Source organism: Ceratotherium simum, chromosome 5 (assembly GCF_057802395.1).
Source record: "Ceratotherium simum simum isolate JZ-2026a chromosome 5, ASM5780239v1, whole genome shotgun sequence".
NCBI lineage: Eukaryota > Metazoa > Chordata > Mammalia > Perissodactyla > Rhinocerotidae > Ceratotherium > Ceratotherium simum.
The window spans coordinates 47045230-47072071 of NC_141904.1; the positions used below are offsets into that span (position 1 = coordinate 47045230).

The window sequence follows — 26842 nt, forward strand, 5'->3', positions numbered from 1 at the left end:
CAACTCGTACATTACTCATCTTAAGACACAGGATGCTTGTGGTCAAGCCATGAAAAGATATTCCCTGCAGGAGTCCTCTGGGTCTAGTTTGAGCTTATATGCTATTTTCCACCAAAGTAGAGAGAGGGTTGATAGAAGGGTTTTTTTGGGCAGACAATTAGGTTCAAGGCAACATCTGCCTGCTGCCCACATTCAGAAATTGTTTTTTTGCAGCCTGGACCCACTACGGTCAGATCCTGCTGTGGATGATGAGGGGTCTGGGCTGGCTGGGTGCCTCTGAGGGCTGCCTCCGCCCTTGCTGAGGCTCTGGCTTTCCATGGTTGTTGTGACAGCCACCCTCTGTGGCTTGAGGAGGCCTCCTGGCTCTGCCTCTGCTCTTGTTTCTGATGCGCTTCCCCTCATCTGACTTCTGCAGCAGCCACTCTCTGGGAGCCCCCACTGCGTCCTAGCTGCCTTGCCCCTTCTGATGGGCTATGCCTTTGGATGGTGCATCTGGCTCTCGAGCCACTTTGGACAAGAGGCTGCCTCCTGAGATTAGTGCAGTAGGGTTTATGGAGGGCCTGAAATGTGCCAGAAACTGTGGTGGGTGTAAGAAGATAGAGGAATAAGACAAGGCTCCTGGTTGGAAGGAGTTTAGTGAGACAGGCATGCAGATGGATAAATAGAACATGGCATGTGATGAATGCAAACCATTCATATGTGCACTCTCGGGGTAGTGGCTTTGGTCTGAGCAGTGTTTCTTACTGCTGGGGATAAAGGAAGGTCAAGTTAGGGGCAAGAGGCCCTGGCCTGGGCTCAGGGAGGTACAGCAGGAGGAGGGGACCAGCATTCTTGGGAGAAGCAAGGACAGAGGTTCCCACTCAGGGGACTCAGTCTCTTGAAGCCTCCCCCAACCCTCCAGCTTCTTCTTTCTCATCTCCAAGGCTAAGAAAGAGCAGAAATAGCACCTAGAACCCCTTCCTGTGGCGGTGAGGGGCACATACTGTCCGGGGCCTCCCGGGTAGCTTGAGAAGGGCCAGGCTCGGCCACGAGTCTCCTCTTGGTTTTCCTCCCAGCCTGAGGTGCGCTCCCTGCCTCGAACCCCACCACACACCATTGAAAATCCTCCTGAGAAGTGAACTCCTGCGTCCTACAAGTCTCCTATCTCTTTTGGGCCATAATCTAATCTCTAAGGACAACTGCTATGTCTTTTCAACCCTGTGTCCCTTCCTTGACCTAGAACACTGCAGGATAACATTTAAAGAGTGCTTACCACCTTCCAGGCACTACCTCATTTCATCTTCACACACCCCTACGGCGGCAGTCCTACCATCTCTATTTTAAGATGAGGAACTGAGTCACACAGACGTTAAGGGACTTGCCCATGGTCATACAGTAAGTAGGGGAACCAGCAGTTAAATCCACGCAGGCCAGCTCCAGAGTAGGTGCCCTGAACCCCTGGGCTATGCTGCCACCAAAACAGGCTGCCCACACATATTTATCGAATGAAGGATAGTTAAGACTGGATCGGACAAATGTGTGGGTGCACAGGACTGGCTGCCTTGGGTAATCCCTTGAAATTTAGGGTCCATGTCAGGGTTCAAAGGATCGAGATGGAGTTGTCCAGAAATCGGAGCTCTCAGGGAGTCCAGTTTAGCCTAATTTTACCCCAAAGATATTCTTGCTGGCCAAGTCCACTCACTCCTCTAGAAAAATGCAAACCCTACTTTATGTTCAGCCTTGACATTGCTAAATATCTCTAAACTGCAGTTAATCACTCTTTATTTACCTCAGAACTAAAGCCATACCCTTCTTGATGCTGGTTATAGCATGTTGAACAATTTGATTAGTTTTAGAAATCAACCCAGCTGATGTTACAGGAAGCAGAATTAATCAGCAGCACTTTGCCATGACTGAGAAGATAAATAAATCCCTCCGTCTTCTCAAACTCAAGCCTACTCTATTTCCAAATCCTTTCACGGCTGTCTTCAACACTCTGATGATAAACTTGTGACAGTGGAATCATAATGATGTGTCAATGGACACACACAGGCAAACACAGATATGTATAAAGTTATGCCTTCTACGTGGTTATTGTGAATGAGAAGGACTGTGGGTGGAGCTGCAGCTTCCTGAGGAGCCTGGTTCCACGTGGGCACCGAGAGGGCATTCCCGAGGGAGCTCCAGCTGGGCAACCCCTCGAGTGGACCCCACACGGTCACTTCTCAGATGTTTATACGCCCTCAAAAATAAACAGCACTTAGGGGGCCAGCCCGGTGGCTTAGCAGTTAAGTGCGTGTGCTCCGCTGCTGGAGGCCTGGGTTCGGATCCGGGTGTGCACCAACGCACCGCTTCTGCGGCCATGCTGAGGCTACATCCCACATACAGCAACTAGCAGGCTGTGCAACCATGACATGCAGCTATCTACTGGGGCTTTGGGGAAAAGAAGGAGGAGGATTGGCAATAGATGTTAGCTCAGAGCCAGTCTTCCTCAGCAAAAAAAAGAGGAGGATTGGCATGGGTGTTAGCTCAGGGCTGATCTTCCTCACAAATAAAAATGAAATAAAATAAAGGACTCCATAAAAATAAGCCACAGTTTAAAAAATAAAAAAATAAAAAAAATAAACAGCACATCATTTCTCACTGCCACTTAATTTTTCTGCCTAGTTCTGCCTACTTCCCGAAAGTAAAAAATAATAAAAACAAGGACGAAAATCAGCCCTCTGGACAGGACCCATCCTCGGCACACATTAGAGATTTCTGGTTCCAGATCACTTGTCACAACTCACAGACTCCAGCTCATAGATGACTCCCAGGAACAGCCACTCTGAACTCATCTTGGACCTTTTATCTCAAGATCCACACCACTCCCCTCGCTGAGGAAAGCGAGGCACGCAGGGAGCATGTTGAAGGAGGCGCTTGCCCTCAAGGGCTGATCTTGTACTTACACGACCTGAGGGTGAGTGCCTCCGTAAGACTGCCACCTCAGAGTGGGTGCCTCCTTAAATGTTGTGCCCTGGACACATCGCCTCAGCGTACTCCTGGCCCTGATGACCCTTCTCTAGGTCAATGGCATCTCAGTAACTGTATGTGGAATGATGTGCAATCTAACTCTCATCAACCCACCAGGGGTTCAGTAGGGTCCAGAGCACCAGCTCTGGGTTCTGAGCTTGCTCTGCTCCTGACAAGCTGTGTCATGTTGGGCTAGTTCCATAGCCTCTCTGAGTCTTCTGGTTTCTCATCAGGAAATGAAGATAATTCCCGCCTCCCTTACAAGGTTGTAATAAGGATTAGCTGACACCATGTAAGTGGTGTACTTAGGGCAGGGCTTTGCACGCAGAGTGTGTGCCCATGGTATGGGGCACTCAGCTAATAACAGTGTTGGTTATTATCATTGATGATGACATCCCGATTCACATGGTAGGGTCAAGACACGAGATCTAGAAGGTAACCTTCTAACACTTTCATTAACAACAACTTAGTACCCTAAATGCAAGATTGTGTTTGCTTTTTATCGTGCTGAAATAGAACGACATGCCAGGCGTTCACCAATGAGTCTGTCTCACTGCCTAGCAACGCACTTCCTGAAACTCTCAGAGTGCAGAGTCCAAGGGTTCCAGAAGACACAGATGAGAAATAGGAAGGGAACCTCACCCTAAGCAGACTACCCAGGAAGGAAGGAAAGTGCTGGAGGAGGAGGAGGAAGGAAGGTGGGCTCACTCACTGCTTTCATTTTGTGGGTGTTGGACCAAAACTTGAAACTGCAGCCGGAGGACCCCTGGGTTTTGGGCATCTTGGTCACAGCCCTGCAGAGAGAGGTTGAAGTTCCCGGCCATGTTCCCGGGCTGCTTGTCCTTCAGACTGAACACCTCGGGGTTGGTGGTGGAGCCCGGGATGTAGTACTCGACCCGCTCCTCCTTCTTTTCACAGTTGGAGTTGTTGAAGTTGAGGAAGGAGACGCTCGCCCGCAGGTGCGCGGGAATGACAAACTGCCATGTCATGAGCTCGTCCTCGGGGAAGCCATCCGGGTAGTTGGCAGACATCAGGGTTGCTGAGCCTTCGCCCTCAAACACAGACTCGATGATGCACAGCCCTATTGGGAGTGGAACCCAAACAAGAAAGAATAGGAGGCAATTAGACCCCATCCTGGTGGTCCATGGCTGAAGGGCAGGGGGTTAGAGGAGAAGTGAAGGTGAGTCTCAGGTCCTGAGCAGTGGGTCTGGATATGCTATGATGAGGAGACATCAGTGGTGTGCAAGTAAACATTTAATAACCAACTCAGTGGGGAAGAACAAAAGGCCCTACTTGTAGTGTCTGCCCACTTCATTGGTGTAAATACTCCCACCGTGGCTGACTTCAAGCTACCAACGTGAGATGACTGAATGTGGAGTTGGGAAGAGCTGGGCAGCAGCTCACCATCATACAGTACTTCCACCTACAGATACAATCGACATAAATAATTTCAAGAGCATGGATAATAGTAAAATGCAGTAAAATAATTTGGATATGATGAGATTTTGAGTATATTACCTTTGTTTCTAAATTGGTTTATTGAATTTTAAGTTTATATAACTTTATTTTTATTAATGGCTCTGTTCAACATCAGCTCACAACATTCCTGAACAATCAGCTCTCATGAGCTGGTGTGAGCCGGCCCTAGCACACCAATGATACAATGATAGAAAATGTGGAAGAGATAGAAGACAGGACAAAGAAATCAGAAACAGCAATTTAGGTAGGTCTATAGAATCAATCTCATTTCATTTCTTGAAAACAAACCTCACATGCACAGAGGACGAAGGAAAGAGAGTCACCACTGGTGTGTTTAGTAGAGAAGGGCGGGTTCACAACAGGAGTGAGTGGCCCCCATCGCTTACAGAAGAGTGGGATCCTCCTTTAAGGTACTCAGGTCGAATCATACAAAATTGCCGACATCTGCCCATTTCCGACCTAGAACAGCGGTGATTTTGTATGTTTCAACCTCATCCAATAGCAGGGAGGGAGTGGTGTGCTCACGTTTTATAGACGACCGGTTTGCGATGCTGAAGCCAGAGATGTTTCTGTGGTGGAACCACGGCAGGTGTAAGGCCATTCTCACTCCCTCTTGCATCTTGATCCGGGACACAGTGCCATTGCTGCAGAAGGTTCCAATCCTGACCTCGGTGGCATCGATGCGGCCGCTGATGGAGTGCGTGACTCCGTCTGGGCAGCTCTCCCCAGGCCCGATCTGCCTCAGGCGAGGCTTGGAGAACTGCAGCTCTAGACCAATGCTCTTGTGAGCGGTGACGTCCCAGATGAAAGTCCTGTTGAGAGCGGGCAGCCCCGACGGTGAGGGTTGAAGTCGAACCTCCCCAAAAGGACACGGGCCTGACATGCAGTCTGAAACAGTCACAAAAGCAATCTTAGTCACAAACGCTACCAGGCCACCTACAGCTCCTCCTCAGCCCTGTAGTAGACTCTTTGGGGGCTCCACCAGGCAGTGCACCCATCCCCTGGTCGCCTGAGTGTTGGTGGCCAATGGCTCATCCTTCTCTGGGGCAGTGCCTCAGCTAGGGGAGCGGCCTTGGACTAGAAAAGCCTGAGAGGTTTCGCTGCCCCGTCACTCCCATCCCAAGGGGGAGCAGCAGCCTGCAGCTGTCACTGCCCAGTGCAGGAATGAAAAAGCCTGCCCTCCTTCCTTCAAGTGACACAACCTGGTGACACCACTCACATGCCAGCATCAGCCTGAGGCTACAATTCAGCTAAAACCATAGCTTTGCTTACTTCTTCCCTTGCGCTATCCTGCTTTTCTCACCTCTTCGTAGGTTACTTCCAAGACAAATGACAAACAAACATCCCCGTGTCAGTCTCTGCTTCCGGGGAAACAGACCAAGACACCTCCTGACCACTGTGTTTTCCAGATTAAGTTACTGGTGTCCAGGTGGTGGGCTCTGCCCAGGCCTCACTGGAAGCCCAAGGGTGGCCCTCTGCAGTGGAGCCTGTGCTTGGGCTATCCGACTTCCCTATTCCGAGGAAGCTACGGTTTCACAACTCTTAGAGCACAGTGCCAAGCTCCACCTTTCAAAACTAGTTTTCTCATCAACACACTCCTCCACATACTGAGCACACTCTGAGTGCACAACCCCCTTAACGGCTGGGACCCGGAGGCACCGTTGTCTTCCTGCCTCGTGACTTTAATGCTGGCGCTTTATTACCACTGCAGTTAAATTTTTTTTTTAAGGCAAACAACTAATGACGTCCTTTGATGTACTTTGTTTCCTAAGCCTTTTAAAACAAAGCGAGAATCGTTGCTGTCAAGGAGGAAATAAGAGGAAGGCAGCGGGAAGAAGTAAGAGAAAGCAGGCAACGAACAGTAAGGCTCTTGTGGCCTCCAGCACCAGGAATCCGAAAGGTCTGTGGGCTCTGGCCATGCTAATGATAATTTGCGAACCTTACTGCTGCTCCAGTGGGGTATTTGAAAGCACTGCCAACTCGAAGTGGAATTATGGGAGAATTTCAGAACTATCCAGGACCTCTGGGGTCATCCACGCTAAACCTCTAATTTTTGCAAAGCAGCCCTGGGGTCTTGGTGACGAGTGTGGTGCTTGCAGTGCACACAATCCCAGGACAAAAACCCTGGCTGTGTTTGGTCAACCCGCACTCTTGCCAACGCGCTGCGCTGCCTAACCGATAAAATGGTTAGATAACAAGGTGATGAATGTGGCTAAAATTAGATCCTGTGTGTCAGTAAAGATAGTATCTATTTTTAGGAGCTCATGGAAACTTCATTGTTTATATCAAGCCACATAGCTTTCATAGCTTTTCACCCACACCTCCCGTGTGCCCAGGGCCACGTGGAGTGGCTCCTGCTGGGTCCTGCACTCTTGTGGGATCACTTAACTCTATTAAGGCAGTGGTTCTCAGCCCTGGTTCCACACCAAACTCACCTAGAGAACTCTCAAAAAATACACATGCCTGGGTACCTGAGTGATTCTGATTTAATTCCATACCAAGAACCTGGAGTCAAAAAGCCCCATCTCCTAGCCATGGCTCTGCTACCAGCCATGTGACGTGGGGAGAGTCAAATGTGCAAGCACTTTTTAATTCGTTGCTATGAGCTTTGGTTTTAGGATGGACACATAGTAAGAGGAGTCCAATGATGGGCATGCCTCCAAGTCTTCAGCCGTTCCCTGTCCGTGCAAAGATGTTAAATAGCTAAAATGATTCCTAGCCAGGGGATGGAGAAGAGTCATTTCAGAAGTGATTCACAACTTGTTTTCCTCAGCACAGACTTCTACTTCCATTGACTTTCATGGGACTATTCAAAAAGCGATGATGACAGAGGTGTCAAACCTGGAAACTTTCAGAATGCCTATTCAGGAAAGGTTTTAAAAACGAGGGGCAGGCAGGGGCTGGCCCGGTGGCGTAGTGATTAAGTTTGCAAGCTCCGCTTTGGTGGCCCGAGGTTTGCAGTTTCGGATCCCGGGCGCAGACCTATGCACTACATATCAAGCCATGCTGTGGCAGCGTCCCACATATAAAGTAGAGGAACATGGGCACAGATGTTAGCCCAGGGCCAGACTTCCTCAGCAAAAAGAGGAGGATTGGCAACAGATGTTAGATCAGGCCTAATCTTCCTCATCAAAAAACAACAACAAGGGCCGGCCCTGTGGCTTGGTGGTTAAGTGCACACGCTCTGATGCTGGTGGCCCAGGTTCGGATCCCAGGCGCGCACCGAGGCACCACTTCTCCGTCCATCCTGAGGCCGAGTCCCACATACAGCAACTGGAAGGATGTGCAGCTGTGACATACAACTGTCTACTGGGGCTTTGGGGGGAAAAATAAATAAATAAAATCTTAAAAAAAAAAACAACAACAACAACAACAACAACAAAAAAACTGAGGGGCAGGCAGAACTCTGGACTTGATTCCAGTGTCTAGCTTTATTATCTTAGAAGTTAATATTTTCATAAATGATATGAGTTGTGAATCACTTCAGAAATGACACTGTTTTTTGAAAACCATGGGTTTTTACTATAGAGTAAACTGTGTGTGGCATCCTAGGACTGAGAGCCTTGTCTTGTGAGATGTGTCATTGGTTACCTTTTTCTTTTTTCAAAATGGTACTTTATTGGCTTAATTGATTATAAAACTAATGCATGCTTATAAAAAAATGACAGTATAGAAGAACAGAAAGAAGAAAATGAATGTTACCTGTTCCCCTCCCTCACTTGCGATAGAAATAATATAAGGTTAGCATGTTAGGGTTTATTCCTCCAGACTTTGGGCTCTGTATGATTGTGTGTGCATTTGTGTATATTTAATAAAGTGGGATTGAACTATACCAACTATTCTCCTACTATAAGCTGTATTGTTTTCAGTGGAACAAAACTATCCGGGGCATCTTTCCATGTCAGATACACAGATTTACTTTATTTTTTTAACAGCAACACACCATTCTATTGGATTCTTAAGTATATCCATACTCTCCCCAGCTCTGCAAAAGCTTCATTGAGATTTTAATTGTAATTAACTTAAACTGATAAATTAATTTGGGGGAGAATTGACACTTTTAAAATACTGAGATTTTCATCAGTTAACATGGTATATCTCTCCATTTCTTTACATTTTCTCTTTTGTCTTTAGTAAAATTTTATATTTTGCTTCATATACAGTTGATGAACTTATTAAGATTATCCCTTAACATTTAATTAGAACTTCTGAATAATGGTGACCAAGAGCATGCATGCATAATGGGAATCCTATGTGGTTCCCTGTTTTATTAGTAATGCTTCCAAGTCTGACTGTTGAATACGATATTTGCTATCAGTTTTTGATAGAAACACTTTACTGGATTGAGAAAATATTTCTCCATTTCTGGTTTACTAAGAGTGTTTTATTAAAAACATTTAAAGTCATCCATTACGATGATCATATGTAGCTTTTTCTCTCTAACCTAATAATGCAAACATTACATTACCCTATTTGCTAGTGGTGAACTATCCTTACATTCTTCCAGCAAACCCTCCCTCTTGTTTCTTTAGTCTTTTAATGCATTTTTTGGATTTGATATACTTATATTTTATTTAGGATTGTTTTGCATGTATATTCATAAGAGATTGGCCTATGGTTTTCTTTTTTATGCTTTGGCAGATTTTGACAACAGGGTTGTAAGGGCCTTATAAAATGAACTGTGAAATTTCCTCTTTCTATGCTCTAGAATGGGAGTCAGCAAACCACAGCTCATGGACCAAATCCAGCCAAACACCTGCTATTGTGAATTAACACGTGGGACATCATTGCCCATTTGTTTACCTGTTGTCTATGGCTGATTTTATGTTCTAACAGCAGAGTTGAGCAGTTGTGACAGGGACCGTCTGGCTTACATCTAAGATATTTACTATCTGGCCTTTTACAGAAAAAGTTTGCCAATCTTCCTCTAGAATGGTTTAAATATCATAGAAATTATATTCTCCTTGAAGTTTTATAGGATCCTCTTTGAAACTGTCTCTAACTAAACCAAACCCTGCTCTCCTCCATCTTGGACATTTTTTCCAATCTCCTCCTTGGTGATTTATTTAGTTAGGTTTTCTATCTTTCTATGAGTCAATCCAGTCCATTAAGTTTTCCCTGGAAATCATCTATTTCATTGAGATTTTCACATTTATTATCATAATGTTGTACATAGTCTCTTACAGTTTTAGAAATCACCATTGTATATGTCATTATATCCACATTTATACTTTCAATGCTGTATATTTGTATTTTCTCTTTCTTTTCTCCAGGAGACTAGTCAGAGGTTTGTCTGTTTAATAGGTCTTTATAGAGAACCAGGTCTTGGCTTTAGTTATCAGACATAGTTTTAAAAATTGCTTTTACATACTTTAATTTCTCCTTTTATTTTTCTGAATTCCTTCTTCCTATGGTTTATTTTATCCTTTTTCTTGCTTCTTGAGCTATTGCCCGATTCATTTATTTTCAGTTAAAGGTGAAGAAATTTTCTGAGTATGGCTTCGACTGGATCAAAATAGTGCTCCCCATGTTGTTACTACATCTATTAGTTCCTAGTTGGCATGCCCAACTTAAAGTGATTGGGAAATTATACATTTAATTCTTTCTGCCTGATTATTATTTCTTATATCACTCTCCTACCCTGAGCTCAAATTATGAATAATAGTAATACCCAATATCTATAGTTTGTTGAGTTCTTATGTGCCATACACTATCAATCCATTATTTTATTTCATCCACATAACAGCTCTATTGGTTGGTACAATCACTCTTATTGTACAGGCTAGAAAACTAAGTCACAAAGCAGTTCAGTCACTCACATGAAGCCCCGTGATCAGGTCACATGTTCAGTAGCCCTGGAGCTTGAAGCCAAACCCAGCTCCCTCAGCCTCCAAAGCTGCTGTTTTCTCCACTGTGCCTTGTGGACCCACTTCCCACTTATCTCCTCAAACTTCCAATTCTTCTGTCCTCCAGCTCCTTTGAGTTTTGCTCCTCATCAGCCTGATGTTTTCAGCACATCAGACTGAGCATCACAGACCTGAAGAACCGCAGCTCCGTTAAGAGGCAGTGTTGCATAGTGGTTACAGGCAAAGACTCTGGAGCCAGAGTGCCTGGGTTCCTGTCCTGCTGCTACTTACTAGCTGTGCCACCCGAGGCAAGTCACTCTGGTTGTGAACTTCTCATAGGGCTGTTTTGAGGATTAAACAATTTAACCCATGTAAAGCACTTAGAACCGTGACTGGCCACATAAGAGCTAAGCAGAGCGCACAGTTTCAGAACAGATCTTACCTCTCTAGCATTAGAGGCTGTTAGTACAGGAAAGAGAGGCTGGGAGGCCCAACAGTCCACGAGTGCATACTTACCAACATTCTTCTGGATCTCTACCACAAAGTGATTCTCTGGATTCTGGCAGCTAAAGGAAAAGACTGTTGTTTCTCCAGATTTGATGGACAACATGGTCATAGGTTTTCTAGAAATGATGATGTAACAGGGTTTTGCTGGCAGAGTTGGGGTCCCGGGCTTTATGACAACTGTAATGCCGCTTCCACGTGGCACAGCGATCTCAGAAGCTTCTGAAGGAAGAAAAATGAAGTGAGCAGGAGGATTCAGGTCTGCAAACCTGCTGTCCTCCCCTCAGTTGGTCCAGGAAGATGCCCTCTTTGACACCTTTGTTCCTTCCCCCCTTGTCTGAGAAGGGGGATGATGCAAAATGATGGTGCTGTCCTTACCAGTGGGAAAGAACTGGGCCATTGTGGGCTGGGCACTGACATGCATCTCTTGTTTGGCTTATTAATTTTTCTAAAAATTAAAATCACTATACCACATCCTAGATGTCTTGAGCAGTATATTTTCAGATACCCCATCTGTGCAGTATTAAATAACAATCAGAGAAAATGTCACACCTTTTCTCAGTATGACTGCAGATGAAAGTCCACACACAGAAACCATCTATCTGTAGAGAGACATGTTTACCCGCAAAGAGCTGCTGTCTCCTGCCCTGGGCACTTCATACGCCCAGTATGTACATATACGCAGTAGGGGACACTAGGGAAACTTGCAGAAATTAGATATAAATATATTGTGCAACGAACTTGGAAAGTTAGAGCAAAACAGTGCTAACACCTCAGACTGGGGTTCAGCAAAATTGCCTGAACAAACAATACCAAGCAAGGGAGATGGTGTTGGTTAGTAAACAGAGGTGTCAGGATGGTGCCCAGAATCACCAATGAGCCCAACTCCTTCCCAATCCCTTTGCTTTATTGATTTTTAAGTCCTCCCGGACTAAAAAGAAGAGCCGCTTTTCTCCTCAGTAGCCACTGCCCCTTCCCTGACTTGGGTCCTGATTGTGGGTCTCTGGGTGGCTGATGGCCTGGGAGCAGTGGATGATGGGACATCTGTAGGTGGGTCCCGCAGAGGGAGCCTAGGGGCTCACAGAGAGGGCTGGAGTTGCTGCCTCTGTCCCACCGTCTTCTGGCACAGAGAGGGTCAGTACCTGCCACGGCGCCTGTGCGTGGAAGGTGCTCAGTGAGTGTTTAGCCAATGAACAGCAGTTTAACCAAAAGCTTTGTTTTCCAGCTATGCTTTTCACCCTCCTTTTTAAAATTTGCTTTTTAAAATCAACTTTATTGAGATATAATTTACACACATTAAAAAAGACCTATTCATTTTAAGAATTTTGATAAATGTGTATACATACGCAACCACCACCACAACTGAGATATCAAAAATTTGCATCACCCCCAAAATTTCCCGTGGTGCCTCTTTGCAGTCAACCTCCACTCCTGGTCCCAGAAAACTATCAATTAGTTTTGCCTGATCTAGACCTTCATATAAATGTACCTGGCTTCTTTGCTCTCATGTTTGTGAGATTTATCCACGTATCACAGGGATCAGTATTTGTTCCTTTTTATTGCTGAGTAGCATTCCATTGTCTGGAGAGCCCGCGATTTACTTATCTATTCACCGGTTGAGTGGTATTTGAGTTCTTCCCAGTTTTTAGCCAGCTTTAATTTTACCAGGACTGCGAGCCTGCACAAGAGCTGTAGCACTTCCCCTCCCACACAGTATACAAGCGCGCCTGTATCCCACACCCCAGCGGTGTGTGATCAAACGTCTGGATTTTGTCAACCTCTTCTGGTACCTCTCTCCCCCTTGTTCACTCCAGCCCTGACCCCCAGGAGCTCTTTATATAGTGTGGAAATTGATCCCTCAACCTGTGATAATGAACTGCAAATATTTTCCCCCATTTATCAGGCAAGAACTTTACCCTCTTTGGGCCTCTGTTCCTTCATTTGTAAAATGAGGAGGTTGGGCTAGAATAACGCTACCTTCCCTGTCAGTTCAGAGTCTATGATCAGTACTTGAGTAAGCAAGAAGAGATTTTGCAACTGTAAGCATTCCGAACTACTGCCCAGCAGTGACGCATCTCTCAGAGCACCAGGGCACCAACACAGCTGGCTTCATGATTTTTCTTTTTTCTTTTTTTAATCAGATTGCTTGACTTTATTTTATTTATTTTCTGTGTGTGAGGAAGATCAGCCCTGAGCTAACATCCATGTCAATCCTCCTCTTTTTTTGCTGAGGAAAACTGGCCCTGGGCTAACATCTGTGCCCATCTTCCTCAGCTTTATATGGGACGCCGCCACAGCACGGCCTGATGAGCAGTGCATCTGTGCACGCCCGGGATCCGAACCTGCGCCGCCAGCAGCAGAGCACGCACACACCTGTGCACGCCTGGGATCCGAACCCAGGCCGCCAGCAGCAGAGCACGTGCACTTAACCGCTATGCCACGGGGCGGCCCCATGACTTTTCTTCAAGAGAGCTTAGGTTTGCATTTTTGGAGTAAAGCTTCATAACGCTCCAACCTCAGCTTCTACCCCTCTCCACCTTGGTCACTGTGCTCTGGCCACCTTTTCCTTCTTTCTTGAACACAGCAACCTCTTTCCCATCTCAAGGCCTTTGCACATGCTGGTCCTGATTCTTAAAATGCTCTTTCTGTAACAAGAGCTAGTTCCTTTTTGTTATTCTGGTCTCAGCTCCAGGGTCACTTCCTCCGAGTGGCCTTCCCTGACCAGCCACCTAACAGTGCCCATCCCACCCCCTCCCTTGTTGTCCTGTACCTACTTCACGTCCATTCCTGCTCTCCTCTCTGACTGAGAGTACCGTTAATTTGTTTTTGTTAATTTGTTCATGTCTCCTGTGATCAGAACACGAGCTCCTTCCTCCAGGAAGGCAGCAGGAACTAGCCTGTCTTTTTCAGTAGGAGCCTCAGGACCCAGACAGTGCCTGGTGCCTGTATAGAGGCAGAAGTTACACGCCTCCCAACAGCTCCATATAAAATCTCCATGTTCTTGGGGCCGGCCAGGTGGCGCAAGTGGTTAAGTGCGTGTGCTCTGCTGCGGCGGCCCGGGGTTCGCTGGTTCGGATCCCAGGCGCACACCGACGCACCACTTGGCAAGCCATGCTGTGGCAGTGTTCCAAATAAAGTAGAGGAAGCTGGGCGTGGATGTTAGCCCAGGGCCAGTCTTCTTCAGCAAAAAGAGGAGGATTGGCAGATGTTAGCTCAGGGCTGATCTTCCTCACAACAAAAAAAAACTCCACGTTCTTTGCTGCGTTTAGTTTCTCACACACATGCCACATTCCTGTATTTCAGTTTGGGCTGACATATCTTGGTGGGAACCGGGGACTCTGAGCTTTTTAATTAATAGCCTCAGAGAGAGAAAACATCCTCTGAAGCATAAGTTTATTTACTTGAATGCTTCATCTTCAAGCAGCATAGCCATTTAGACTGTTCTGAGATAGATTGGAAGGCCCAGGGGTTCTTTAAGATATCAGGTTAAAAATGAATCCAGGGCCTGCCCCGTGGCTTAGCGGTTAAGTGCGTGCGCTCCACTGCTGGCGGCCCAGGTTCGGATCCCGGGGGCGCACCGACGCACCGCTTCTCTGGCCATGCTGAGGCCGCATCCCACATACAGCAACTAGAAGGCTGTGCAACTATGACATACAACTATCTACTGGGGCTTTGGGGGAAAAAAATAAATAAATAAAAATTAAAAAAAAAAAAAAAGAATCCAGATCCATGTTCAGAAACCCAGTTGTCAAATTGATATCCGAGCTGTATATGTCAACCCTTGTGTTCTTCTTCTGTAATCATAAAGATGTCTTACCACGTTATTTGTAAAAAGTTCTTGGAGCACCCGGTCTCCGAGGGCTCAGCACGCTCTCCTGTGGCCTCCAACCCTGGGGCTCCAATGAGGCTAATTCACGGTCAAATGCAGCTGTCACCACGCTCAGGGCTGCAGCCCAGCTGGCTGGGCCACCAACTTCTTTCCCAGTCTCATTTTTCCTTTGTGTGCTGTTACATCCGTTGACCAAAACATTTTAAAATTCCTGACTCTACCATTATGATGATTATTATTATAATTAAGTGTTAGACACTAAGCAGATCAGTGGTCTCCAGAGGCTGGAGGTGGGGGCGGGGATGGAGGACAAAGGGCAGAGGAGACTGTAGGCTGAGAGAACCATCTGTGTCTTGACCATGTGGTGATCACACATTGTACACAAACGCCACAATCCATCACCCTGTACACCTAAAATTGGTGACGTTTATTATGTGTGTTATCCCTTAATAAACAAAAAAGAGGAAAAAACTTGTGCTAGAAAGATTGTGTTTCTATACAAAGTAGGCATTTAATAAATGAAAAAAAGAATAATCATAACCACAGTTAAAATATAGCTTAATAATAATATTTTTAGGTGGGCCTGGTTTCTCTCTGAAAATGTGTAATATTTTCAAATAGCTTTAAATTAGATTTTGAGAAGAACAAGGCTGTTCTCACTAAAATTTCTCCTCTCAGTTCTTCTCTCCTGCTTTCAGCCAGGTCAATACCCCAAATAATTCTGTGTATAGGACTATCTATTCTATTATTAATGACAGCCAAAGAAAAATATATAATCTATTTTAGAAATTCATTTTTTTTCTTTTAGAATCTTTGAAATCATATGGTCATTCAACAAACATTTTCTGGGTTCATAATATTTTCCAGGGACCATACTTGGTACGAATGATTTAATGACAAAAACAGCCGGAGTCCCTGCCCCCAGGGAGGTAATGGTCTAGACCAGGGGTTTCTAAACGGTCTGTGGAGGGCTTTAAAAATGATGAAGCCCCAAGTCCCAGAATGCCCAACATGGGACCTGGGACTCTGTATTGGAAACACTTTTTTTGTATAGTGGGAAGTAGGGATTCACTTTTATTTTTCTTTCCATATGGAAAGCCAACAGTCCCAAGTCTAGTAATTGAATATGCCAATTCTTCCTTCCTGAATCACTAATGCTACCTCTGTTGTTTATATTTTTTATTTTGAGTCTAAATAACCCAGATTTTCATCTAAACTAATTTTGCAAACAAAGAAGATGAAGTCTTGTAAGGGTTGAATGACTCACTCCGGCTGTACTTTTAACGTCTTACGGAGTTTCTTTGCTCTGACTTGGAGATGAGCAACCCAGCACGTTCTCCTGCTCAGCCATAGTTGGCACCACTCCTTCAGTGCCCCAGACCAGAGAACTTGGGTGGTGTAATCCCCACCTGGCTTCCAGCTCATAGCCCAGAGGACACACTAAGCTAGCCACATGTGCAGCAAAGCCAGGGCTTACCCACCTTTGCAGCAGGAGGAGACCACTGATATTATGGGCTGTTTCCTAGTGTCACAGGTAAGGACACATCAACCATAGGACTGTCATTTTCAACTGTCCGCCTCATCCTAAATGATAAATGTATCAGCTGGAGGGGGAGAGCGGGAGTGAGAAGACAACGATTCAACACGTACACACTTGAAACCTGGACTCCCCTGACCCACCTCCCACTGATTCCACACTCTAGAGGCACTTATTTCACCGTGATAAAAGCAGGAGAGAGACCCCACTGCTTGGGGGAAATAACTTACAATTCATTTTATCACAAATGCTTGGAGCTTGAGAACAACATCTTGCTTGCACATTTTCCCTCTTCCCCACTCGCCACCATTAATCATCCCTTGAAACTGGAAACTCCAACACTGGAATAAATCTCAGCCTCCCACCACTGCCACCCCCAGTCAGGCCGGCACATCTCAGTGCTTGAAAAATGTCCTGTAATTTAAATAAAATGGATGGGCGTTTTCTTCTTCAACATCTCTTTCTTTCATCTCTCCAGGAACTTGGTATTTCACTGGTCTAGTATTTCAGAAGATCTATTACCCAGGTTCACAGAAACCCAGACAAAGCTCCAGGTTCTGTCGTGATGTCGAGGTCTCATCGTGGCGTGCGTGGGCTCTCAGCCTCAGAGCGTTCGGGAAAGCTCTCAGGCACCACACTTGGGCCCATGACTCACAGCTCTCTTCTTCACTCCCCTGCCTCCCAACCTCTCCTTATTAGGACACCTTTGCTAGTTTCTGCCTCACCAGCAGCTTCTCCGGCAGGAATTTCCAATTGTTTTAATCACCATTCATTATTCACCATTCATTAATCACTGTATCACAGGATATTATACAAACATTGCTGTTATTTCTTCTCCCCATCATCCTATTTCTTTGCAAGGGAAACAAATGCAAGGATTAGGGGATGCCACTAGATAAACAGCAGGGAAGTTATTTGCTCCCAGATTTGTCAATACAGTTTAAAGGACTGACAAATGTGATTTGAAATTTCTTAGATGAGTCAGAACCAGCTGCCTCAAATCTGGGTGTGGTTTCCTGGGAGGCTCGGCTCTCACTCACTCTCTCTGTCCAACAAAAGTGGACTGAGCAGCTCCCAGCCCAGGACTGGGCACAGCCTGGGCACCAGGAGATACGTGTTAAGGTGGATGGTGCCCCAGAGGAGTGCCCAGGATGTCGAGGGAGACGGACGCAGGAACCAAGCAGTATAATCCTGAGTCAGCGTGGCTGGTCATCACGGCCTGCGTGGGAGTCAGATCCCAAAGCAAGCCCATAAGGAGAAAATCACTTCTGGCCAAAATAGCCCTGTCCTCTCTTAGGAAGATACCACAGTGCAAGCCAATGTTGCTCTCTTAACAAGTCCACGGGGCTGCGGCTGGTGTTCGCTCATCCATGGCGCAGATCCCTGCTTATCGGGTTGAGCACCAGATAAAGTAGTGATTTGATTTTAGGGGCCAGGTTTGCAAAATACATTTTGTTAAATTGTGGATGCTTACTCAGAGCCTGAGGAAGTGACACCAGCAGAGGGATGGCAATTCACCCTTCCACCTCACTGCTCCCCACCCCTCCCTGTGGTGACACTCACACCATTTACATGATTTCTCCTGCCTTTATTCCCTGCAGGAAGTAATTGCTGAATTCACAAAGCTGAATGTGAATAGGCAAAAATGTCTATCTGCCTGACCAAACACCACCAAATGGTCAGCAATTTCAGGGCATCAAGGTAGGTCAAGGTACACTGAAGACACTGAGGGTCAGCTATTAACTGTCTGGGGGTGCTCATGGGAGGCTTCACAGAGGAGGCATGACTTAAGATGGGCCTTGAAAAATGAATAGGAGTTTGCCAGCCAGGGATAGTGAAATGGGTCAGGAAGGATAGGTGGAGGGGACAGCAGGTGCAAAGTCACAAAGGTGTGAAGAAGATGAGTTCCTTGGAGCCACTCCAGGGAGTTTGGTTGAGCCAGAGGGCAAGGAACATGTGGGTAGAGGAGGCTGGAGACAGAGGCAGGGGCCAGGCCAGGAAGGGGCTTGGTTGTTGGCCACGGAGTTTGGGCTTCACCCAGCGGGACCAGCACATCTTACTAGCTTTGTGTAGTGGTTAAGAGCTTGGATTCTAGAATCTGACTGCCTGGGATCTATTCCTGGCTCTACCACTTACCAGCTGTGTCCCCTTGGGCAAATTCCCTAGCTTCTCTGTGTCTCACTTTCCTTATCTACAAATGGGGATAATATGGGAATTGTAAGGACCAAACGAATTATATATATACTGTATATATATAATTATATATATATATAAAGTGCTGAGAACAGTGCCAGGCAGTCAATCCACGATAGCTGTTATTATGGTTGATACTATTAATGGCAGCATATTACAACTACTACCACTGGTGATGGGGCACCACTGAGGGGTGTTAGGTAGGGGAATAACTGTAGCAGCAGCTTGGATCTCAGTCTAAAGCCCAGAGTCCTGGCTGGCTGGGCGGGATGAGGGTGAGGCAGGGAAGGCACTTAGGGGCCAGCTTTAAGGAGGCACCACTCTCAGCTATGCAAGTGTGAGCACGTCCTTACATTTTCCACGCCCTCCCTGCCCTGCCCTGGCCCTGCTCCCTGGCTATTAGGCCCGTCTGCATGTGTTGACTCATGTGACTCCAGCACTCCTTGGAGGCTCAGAGAAGTGACCTCGCTTCCCCAAGTTTGCTGAGCTCAGGAGGCAGCTGGGGCATCCTGGTTTGACCCCAGCAGCACACCTGCCCTCTCCACTCCCCCAGGGTACCACACTGAGCTGTATCATGGAAGCTGCCAAGGCTGGTTAAGTCAACCAGCAGAACGGGAGGAAGTGCTGCCATTCTTACGAAGCAGCTGGAGTTGTTGACTGACTCCAGGGGCTGGGCATCACCACCAACATAACCCATTTCCGTGGGGCCTGCTGTGGGGAGGGGTGCCAGACGGTCATACACCAAACCTGGAGTCTTACTAACCCAGTGGACCTGGGGCAGCGAGGCCTGCAGGCAGCGGAGGGACAACTGGTTTAGACACCCTACATCCATTTGACATTGACGTGGCCAGGTCCCTTCACAGACTGCTAAACTGAGGTGCAAGTCTCACCAACGGCAGGAAGACCACCCATCTGCCCACCCGGAAATAGTTAGTTTCCCACATTCACATAAAAAAGAACCACAACACAAGTTGCCCTTCCAGGAACTAATCAGTCTGTCTTGGATGAAAAGCCTTGGGAATCTAGACACCAGGCCTGCCTAAAAGATAACAACCATGAACGTCAATGAGTGCTTAATACATGTAGGCTCCAGGCTTGCATTTGATAAGTGTTTATAAATTCCCATAACCACCCCGTACAGTAGGTTCTAGTATGAATCCCCACTTTATAGATGAAGAAACTGGGGGCTCAGAGAGGTTAAGTAACTTGCCCAGGCACATGTGATTAGCAAGAGGCAGGGCCAGGTTTTGTGCCCGAGCAGTCTGACACTGGAGCCCAGTCATGATAATGACCGCTCAGCAGAGCCGGCCCTGCCCAAGAAATTCCACACACAGCCAGGAACTCTGATGCGAATGGTTTGTTCTCACCAACAAAGTCGATCAAGCTGGAATGAAGCATTTCCCAGCTGCTGGCTCTCCAGGGTATCAAAAGGGAAAGATGCTTGTTTAAAATAGTTAAACGGGCACACTGCATTAATACAAATCTTTCTTTATTTTGAAATGATTTGAAAGTGTAGTTTGAATTTAAATGTAAGATTTAAAATTCCCTGGAACTCAAAATGTTTGGGGCATGTTTCTTCTTTTGTGTATTTTTTTGGCAGCGTCTCGGTGCAAGGACCTTATGAGGGGAAATTGGCATGCTTAGCCGCTGCTGGCTCTGCAGCTTCGTGAGGTTTGCCTGGGGGTTCTGGGCACAGGAGGCATGTGGCCGAGTTGCTGGCAAAAGAAAAGCAGCCACGACTTTGGAACAAAGCACTGGGTGCAAAGGGCTGGTGCCAGGGCTGGGCAGAAAAGCATCCTACAGAACTCCGGCCGGAGGGGCTCCCTTCTCAAGGCCACCGTCAGTGAGACTCAGGGGCGAAATCAGACCTAGGTTTAGGAGAATTCCCCAAATTTCCATCTGCCAGATTTCCTTCTCTTAGTTGGGGTGAGAGAATCTCAACCCAGGTCTCTGGTTTGGCTTAACAGGAAATGCTTCCTCCTGGAAAGAGACTCCCACCTGTTCTTCTGATATCTAAGCTGTCAAGGCACTTGTCCATTGGCTTGGAAATCCAGCAGGACCTGATAAGACACACTAACGGTCCCCCTCCACCTCTACCTGGTGCCCCTCCCCACTCCACCCACCTACTCCCCTGGCTGGCTTGGGAAAAGCAGCCCGTGAGGCAGCAGGGCAGATCTCTCATTCTCTTTCTCTGGAGTAAAGGGATGTGGAATGATGGCTGCCAAAGGCATCCCCACAAAGAAGCTGGGGCAAGGGTGGGGGTCGGGCCATGCTGGGGGGAATGCTCCGGGCTATTGTTGGAAGTCTGGAGGAAGAGGTGGGTGACAGGACAGGTGACCATTCCATTCCTCAGCCCCAAGGAACATGTGCACCTCCCGACTGAAGATACTGGGCCAGAGGTGGCTACAAGAACTCACCCGCCATCCCACTATTACAGCTTCACAGGCTCCCCAGAGGAGAAGGCCACATCTTCAGCCCACTAAATGCTGCAATGACCAGCTAACACCCTAGGAAGGACTGGACATCGAACACAGTTAGAAATAAATAGCCTGTGGGTGAGCAAGTGTTCTCCAGGGTAGGATGGGACACAGGACTGCACTGGGGAGGTCAGGGCAGGGAGGAAGGCACAGGGAGTAGGACCAGGGCATGCACAGGGGAAGTGGAAGGCCCAAACACAACCTGACGGTGCAGTTCTGATGAAAGCTATCTCTGGCCACATCACTCAAGGTCATGACGAGCTGCCGTCCAGGCCAGGGATGGCATACAAAGATGACCGAGGCTGGGCCCGACTTCTGGAGTCACTTCCGGGAACTTCAGGGCTCAAAGGACATCATGTTCCCACCCCCTCAGTGAGAGATCCACAGTTCCCTTAAAATAGTTTACTATTTCTATAGCTCCTAGAATGATCCTAGAGGCCAGTAAAATAAAGTTCAAAGAGCAATGTTAAAAAGAACATGTGTGCACTCCTCGTCAACCCAACTTGCTGGAATAATTTATCAGACAGGGGACTGTGTGTCCATCCATTCACTCCCTACTCTTAATTCCCAAACTCCTTAGGAAAGAAATTTATATGCAACAATGTAAGTTGTTTATTTGCTAAAGTAACTAGACGATCCTCCAAAGGGGACGCTAGTGATCCACTGCCCGCAGGGCCTGTGCTTTGAATTATTTTTCTAAAGTGGTGATGGGTTTGCACAGAACCACCCAGATCCTCTGTGGTATCTTTCCCTGTCATGATCAAAGACACACGCCATGTTAGAGATGTATGTTAGAGACCCACAGCTGGGCTGTGGGCCCTGTCTGGGCCACAGTCTGGAGCAAATGGACACATCTGTGCATAAATCTCTCTAGGACTGTGGCCATTTTAAGGCTTCTTGCCAACCTAAGACATGGACTTTAACTCCAGATTGAATCGAGCTGCACTGGGTGGGGGAAGGATCTCAAAGAGGAACCACAGACGTAGAGAAAGCTGCATAATAACAGACTTCAGATGTGGAAACTGCAGAACTAAACAGCAAATATAACTCAGTTTATGACCACGGTAAATAATTCATGAGGATATGCTAAAATGCCGCAGGGCCAGTTCAAATCACATTAACATTCTATGAAATGTTCAAAAGATTCATTGTGTCAGGCCTTGAAGTGTGAGTCACGATGACCATGAAAGTCACCAAGGATCACAGGGACAGATGGGGAAGAACCAGAGGAGCAGATGAAAAACCCATCCGCATGTAGCTCAGGGACGGACACAGAACGGGGGGCCCGTAGTTCCCCGCTGCTAACTGTTTAGAAGTTACTGTATTTCCTAGTTTTCCTGTATTTCCTATTTTCTAGTGCTCCTGCCCTAGAGTACTTTGTTCCAACGGCCCCACCTTGCCATCAGGGATTAAATAAATTGTTCAAGTTCTTCTGATAAAAAGTTAGCAGGGAGATGATCAAATAAGAATCACACACAGAAGACTACATGTTGTGTGATTCCATTTGCATCATGTTCAAGAAGACAAAACCAATCTATGCTCAGGTAAGTGAGAATAGTGACTCTCTGGGGAACAGGTATTAACTGGGAAGGGGTAAGAGGAAAACTTCTAGGGTGCTGGAATGACACACACACACACACACACACACGTCTATATGTGTATGTGTATATGTATACGCATATATAAAATTTATCAAGCTGTACACTTAAGATATGCGTACTTTATTGTATGCGTCAATAAAACAGTTTTTAAAACTCAGAAAACCACTGCTAACTATTTGAAACTTTCTCTAATGAGAAGCTCAACCCTCATCCATCCTCTTGGACATGCACCAAACCCCTCCCGAGTCCCCCTTTGTGCTTGCACAGTGCTGGGCATGGGGTCTCATTGATCGGACAAAGGATTCAAAGTCTCTGCCCTCAAGGCCCTGGGTTCTTGCAGAGCCTCACACTTCTTACTACAACAAACTGTTGTTTGCCCACCTTTGCCGATGGAGGAGAAAAGCCTGTTGGCTTCCGATTTTTTTTTTTAATAATTTTATTTATTTATTTATTTTTTCCCCCAAAGCCCCAGTAGATAGTTGTATGTCATAGTTGCACATCCTTCTAGTTGCTGTATGTGGGACGCGGCCTCAGCATGGCCAGAGAAGCGGTGCGTTGGTGCGCACCCGGGATCTGAACCTGGGTCGCCAGCAGTGGAGCGCGCACTTAACCACTAAGCCACGGGGCCGGCCTGTTGGCTTCTGATTAAGTGGTCCTTACTGGGGGTCTGAAACCCAAGTGCAGGGAGTTATGGTGGGGGTGGGAGGGTCACATCCGTGGGCCTTAGGAAAGGAGGGGGCTGGAGCATGTCAAGGCTTCCTCTAAGCACAGGGTTAGAATGCGATACATGTGCACATTTACAAAGCAAGCCTTACAATCATAACGTGTGCTTCACTTTTGTGTGTTTGCGGGGGGTGGGGGTAAAAAATAAATAATTAAAAAAGAAAAGGGAGGGGTCGGCATGGTGGCGTAGGGGTTAAGTTCATGCGCTCTGCTTTGGCGGCCCAGGGTCTGCAGGTTTGGATCCTGGGTGCAGACCTACACGCCGATTATCAAGCCATGCTGTGGCAGGTATCCCACATATAAAGTAGAAGAAGATGGGCACAGATGTCAGCCCAAGGCCAATCTTCCTCAGCAAAAAGAGGAGGATTGGCAACAGATGTTAGCTCATGTCTAATCTTCCTCACCACAAAAAAAAAAAAAGAAAGAAAAAGAAAAGGGAAAAGAGCATTCATCTTTCTACTACACACAAATAAGCTCTGCAAACTCTTTTTCCCCCATTTTTTTCATTGTAGTAAAATACACATAACATAAACTTTACCATTTGAACTAATTTTTTTTTTTTCTTGCGCCCAGGATCTGAACCCATGAACTCTGGGCCACCAAAGTGGAGTGTGTGAACTTAACCACTACACCACTGGGCCGGCCCCAACATTTGAACTTTATTTTTAAGTTCACAGTTCAGTAGCATTAAGTACATTCACATTGTGCAACCATTGCCACCAACCATCTCCAGAGCTCTTTTTTTTTTTTTAATATTTATTTATTTATTTATTTTTTCCTCCCAAAGCCCCAGTAGATAGTTGTATGTCATAGCTGCACATCCTTCTAGTTGCTGTATGTGGGACGCGGCCTCAGCATGGCCGGAGAAGCGGTGTGTTGGTGCGCGCCCGGGATCCAAACCCGGGCCGCCAGCAGCGGAGCACGCGCACCTAACCACTAAGCCACAGGACCGGCCCTCCAGAGCTCTTTTCATCTTGCAAAACTAAAACTTTGTACCCATTAAACAGCTTCCCATTCTCCCTACCGCCAGCCCCTGGCAACCCCCAGTCTACTTTGTGTCCCTATGAATTTGACCTCATGCTAGAGGAATCATACAGTGTTTGTCCTTTTGTGTCTCGCTTACTTCACGTAGCATAAAGTAGATGTGATTCACTGTTAAACTTGAGAATTAATTGCTAATCGTTGATTTGAATAACAACCAAAAATTGCACAAAATTTCACAGACTCGAATTCATATATATACACAATAATTGCTTTGCAAGAAGGGGGAGAAATTTTTCTTTAAGCAAAAAATGATGTCAATAACTAGAAAACTCAAAAGATGGCAAAAGGTTATGAAAAATAAGTGGGAGCATTTCTCCAAAAGGTGAAGTGGTCAAGACATCACTCCGCCTGCCACCCACCAGCTCACGAAGGCCTTTACTGTCTCCCGTCTCTGTGCTACAGACTGAACAATGGACACCAGCTTGGGGACAGGCGAGCATAGCTACCGAGAGAAATGTTCTGACAGGACTGCATTCTTTGGCAATTAGGAGCAATATAAAAGAAAACTTTCTTGTCTGAACATAAGCCATGAGCTGGTTAAACTAAAAATAAGTTTAGTTTAAAATGGGCTTTTCCAGAAGGTTATATCAGCCTATTTCTACCTTATTATTCATCGTCCCTCAAAGGATAATGCTAGAGTCAGGGGTGGGGGCGGCAGGGAAATGTTTCATTACTAAAACATCCACCTTTGATTTAGTTCAGCCTGAGCTTTTAAAATCCACTCAGGAAGCGGGGGGAGGGGGAGCAGGAGAGAAGGTTCTATTAAGACAGAGACCAGTTTTGGGGGTCATTTGAGTATTGACCTCCATCACTCAACCAGACGTGAGTAGCATCCTGCTTCATGAGCGAAGTCACTCAGTCATTTGCTGGGCCTGCACTTGGCTGGGCCCCTTTGGACAAGCCACCCTTCCTCGCTAAACCACAGATTTCTCATCTGTAATATTTGGCTAAAAACACGAACTGCATGGAGCTTCTACAAGTATTAGAACGAGACCTTATGTGTAAAGCACAAAGAATGGGGCTGGGCACATGGCAGGCCCTCAACTAGTGATGAGCACCATCATTACCATCCCCAAGGATGGGACAAAGCCCCTGAGCCTCTGAACCCTGTGATGTGCAGAATTCTAAGATGACCCCCAATGACCCACACCCTTGTATATTCTCATCCCCTTGAGGTGGGAGGGACTCTGAATAAAATGGGATATCACTCATGTGATTTAGCTATGTTGTATGGCCCAGGTAACTTTATCCTGGTGGGGCTGACCTAGTCAGTTTAGCCCTTAAAAGAGACTGGGCTTTTCCTGGCTACAGAGATTTGAAGTGTGAAAGGGATTCGACAAGAGGGAGATTCTCTGTAGCTGGTTTTGAAGATGGCAGGGGTTACATGGCAAGAAATATGAGTGGCCTCTAACTGCTGAGAGCAGCCTTGGCTTCAGCCAGCAAGGGAAGGGGGACCTCAGACTTAACAGCCACAAGGAACTGAATTCTGCTATAACCATCTGAGTTTAGAAGAGGATCCCAAGCTCTAGATAAGAACACAGCCCAGCCAACATCTTAATTTTAGCCTTCAGGGACTCTGAGCAGAAAACCCATCCATGGGCCGGCCCCGTGGCTTAACGGTTGGGTGCGTGCGCTCCGCTGCTGGCGGCCCGGGTTCGGATCCCCGGCGCGCACTGACACACCGCTTCTCCGGCCATGCTGGGACTGTGTCCCACATACAGCAACTAGAAGGATGTGCAGCTATGACATACAGCTATCTACTGGGGCTTTGGGGGGAAAATAAATAAATAAATAAAATTAAAAAAAAAAACAAAAACCCATTCACATCATATCTGGATTTCTGACCTACGGAACTGTGAGCTAATTAATGGATGGTGTTTTAAGCCACTGAGTTTGTGACAATGTGTTATGAACAATAGAAAACTAATACAGAACTTGTAACCAGATGGGGTATCAGGCAGGACCTGCTGAGCTGCTCAAGGAAAGGGGTTTTGACAAGTATAAAGCATTGCCTAGGACACCAAACCTTCCCTTCTGAACTGAGTTACCGATACGGAAGTTGTTATGTCAAGCGGACAGCCTTTATGGAAGTGTACATCAATGAGGATGTCTAAAAACATTGTATTTACTGTAAGCTTTAGTGTCCAGATGCTGGAAGGTGACAGGGACGGAGGTGGATGAGTGGGTCAGAGAGAAGGTGATGCTGTGGCCAAGAGAGCTCATAGCTGGTCATCTCACCCAGAGGGCAGAGCAAAAACAAGAGGAGGGTCCTCAGAGGAAAACCAGAAATCAAGGAGAGATTCAGCGGGAAGCCCGGCCTTAAAACCCCAAGAGTCCAGAAATGTTAGGCTGTGTAGGGGCTGGCCAAGGCAGAGGGCTGGTGGGAGGTGGCATCTAGGAATGATGGCAATAACTTACCAGCCCCCGTTTGTTCAGCATCTGCCATGTGCCAGGCACTTTCTATACATTTCCTTTGGGTAAACTGTTCAAATTCACAGCTGGGAAGACACACGGCTGAGATTCAAACCCAGGACTGCCTGACTCCAAAGCCCATGCACTGCTGCTGCTCCAAGATGTCCACCCTCAAGGTCACTTCAGTGTTCACCCCAACCCCAGCT

General features: G+C 46.6%; 1 protein-coding gene across 2 annotated transcripts in view; it reads right to left on the minus strand.

Annotated features, from left to right (window-relative positions):
- Positions 1–26842, minus strand: part of CDCP1 (CUB domain containing protein 1) — a 57435-nt gene that overhangs the window by 16749 nt on the left and 13844 nt on the right. The window contains exons 2-4 of one of the 2 annotated variants that reach the window (XM_087430847.1): positions 10833–11039; positions 4996–5358; positions 3704–4072 (exon numbers count right to left, since the gene is read on the minus strand). In XM_087430847.1, the coding sequence (XP_087286973.1) occupies positions 3704–4072; positions 4996–5358; positions 10833–11039 (939 nt within the window). Of the gene's footprint in view, positions 1–3703; positions 4073–4995; positions 5359–10832; positions 11043–26842 lie in introns of both variants that reach the window. The other variant, XM_087430846.1, reaches the window with a different exon arrangement.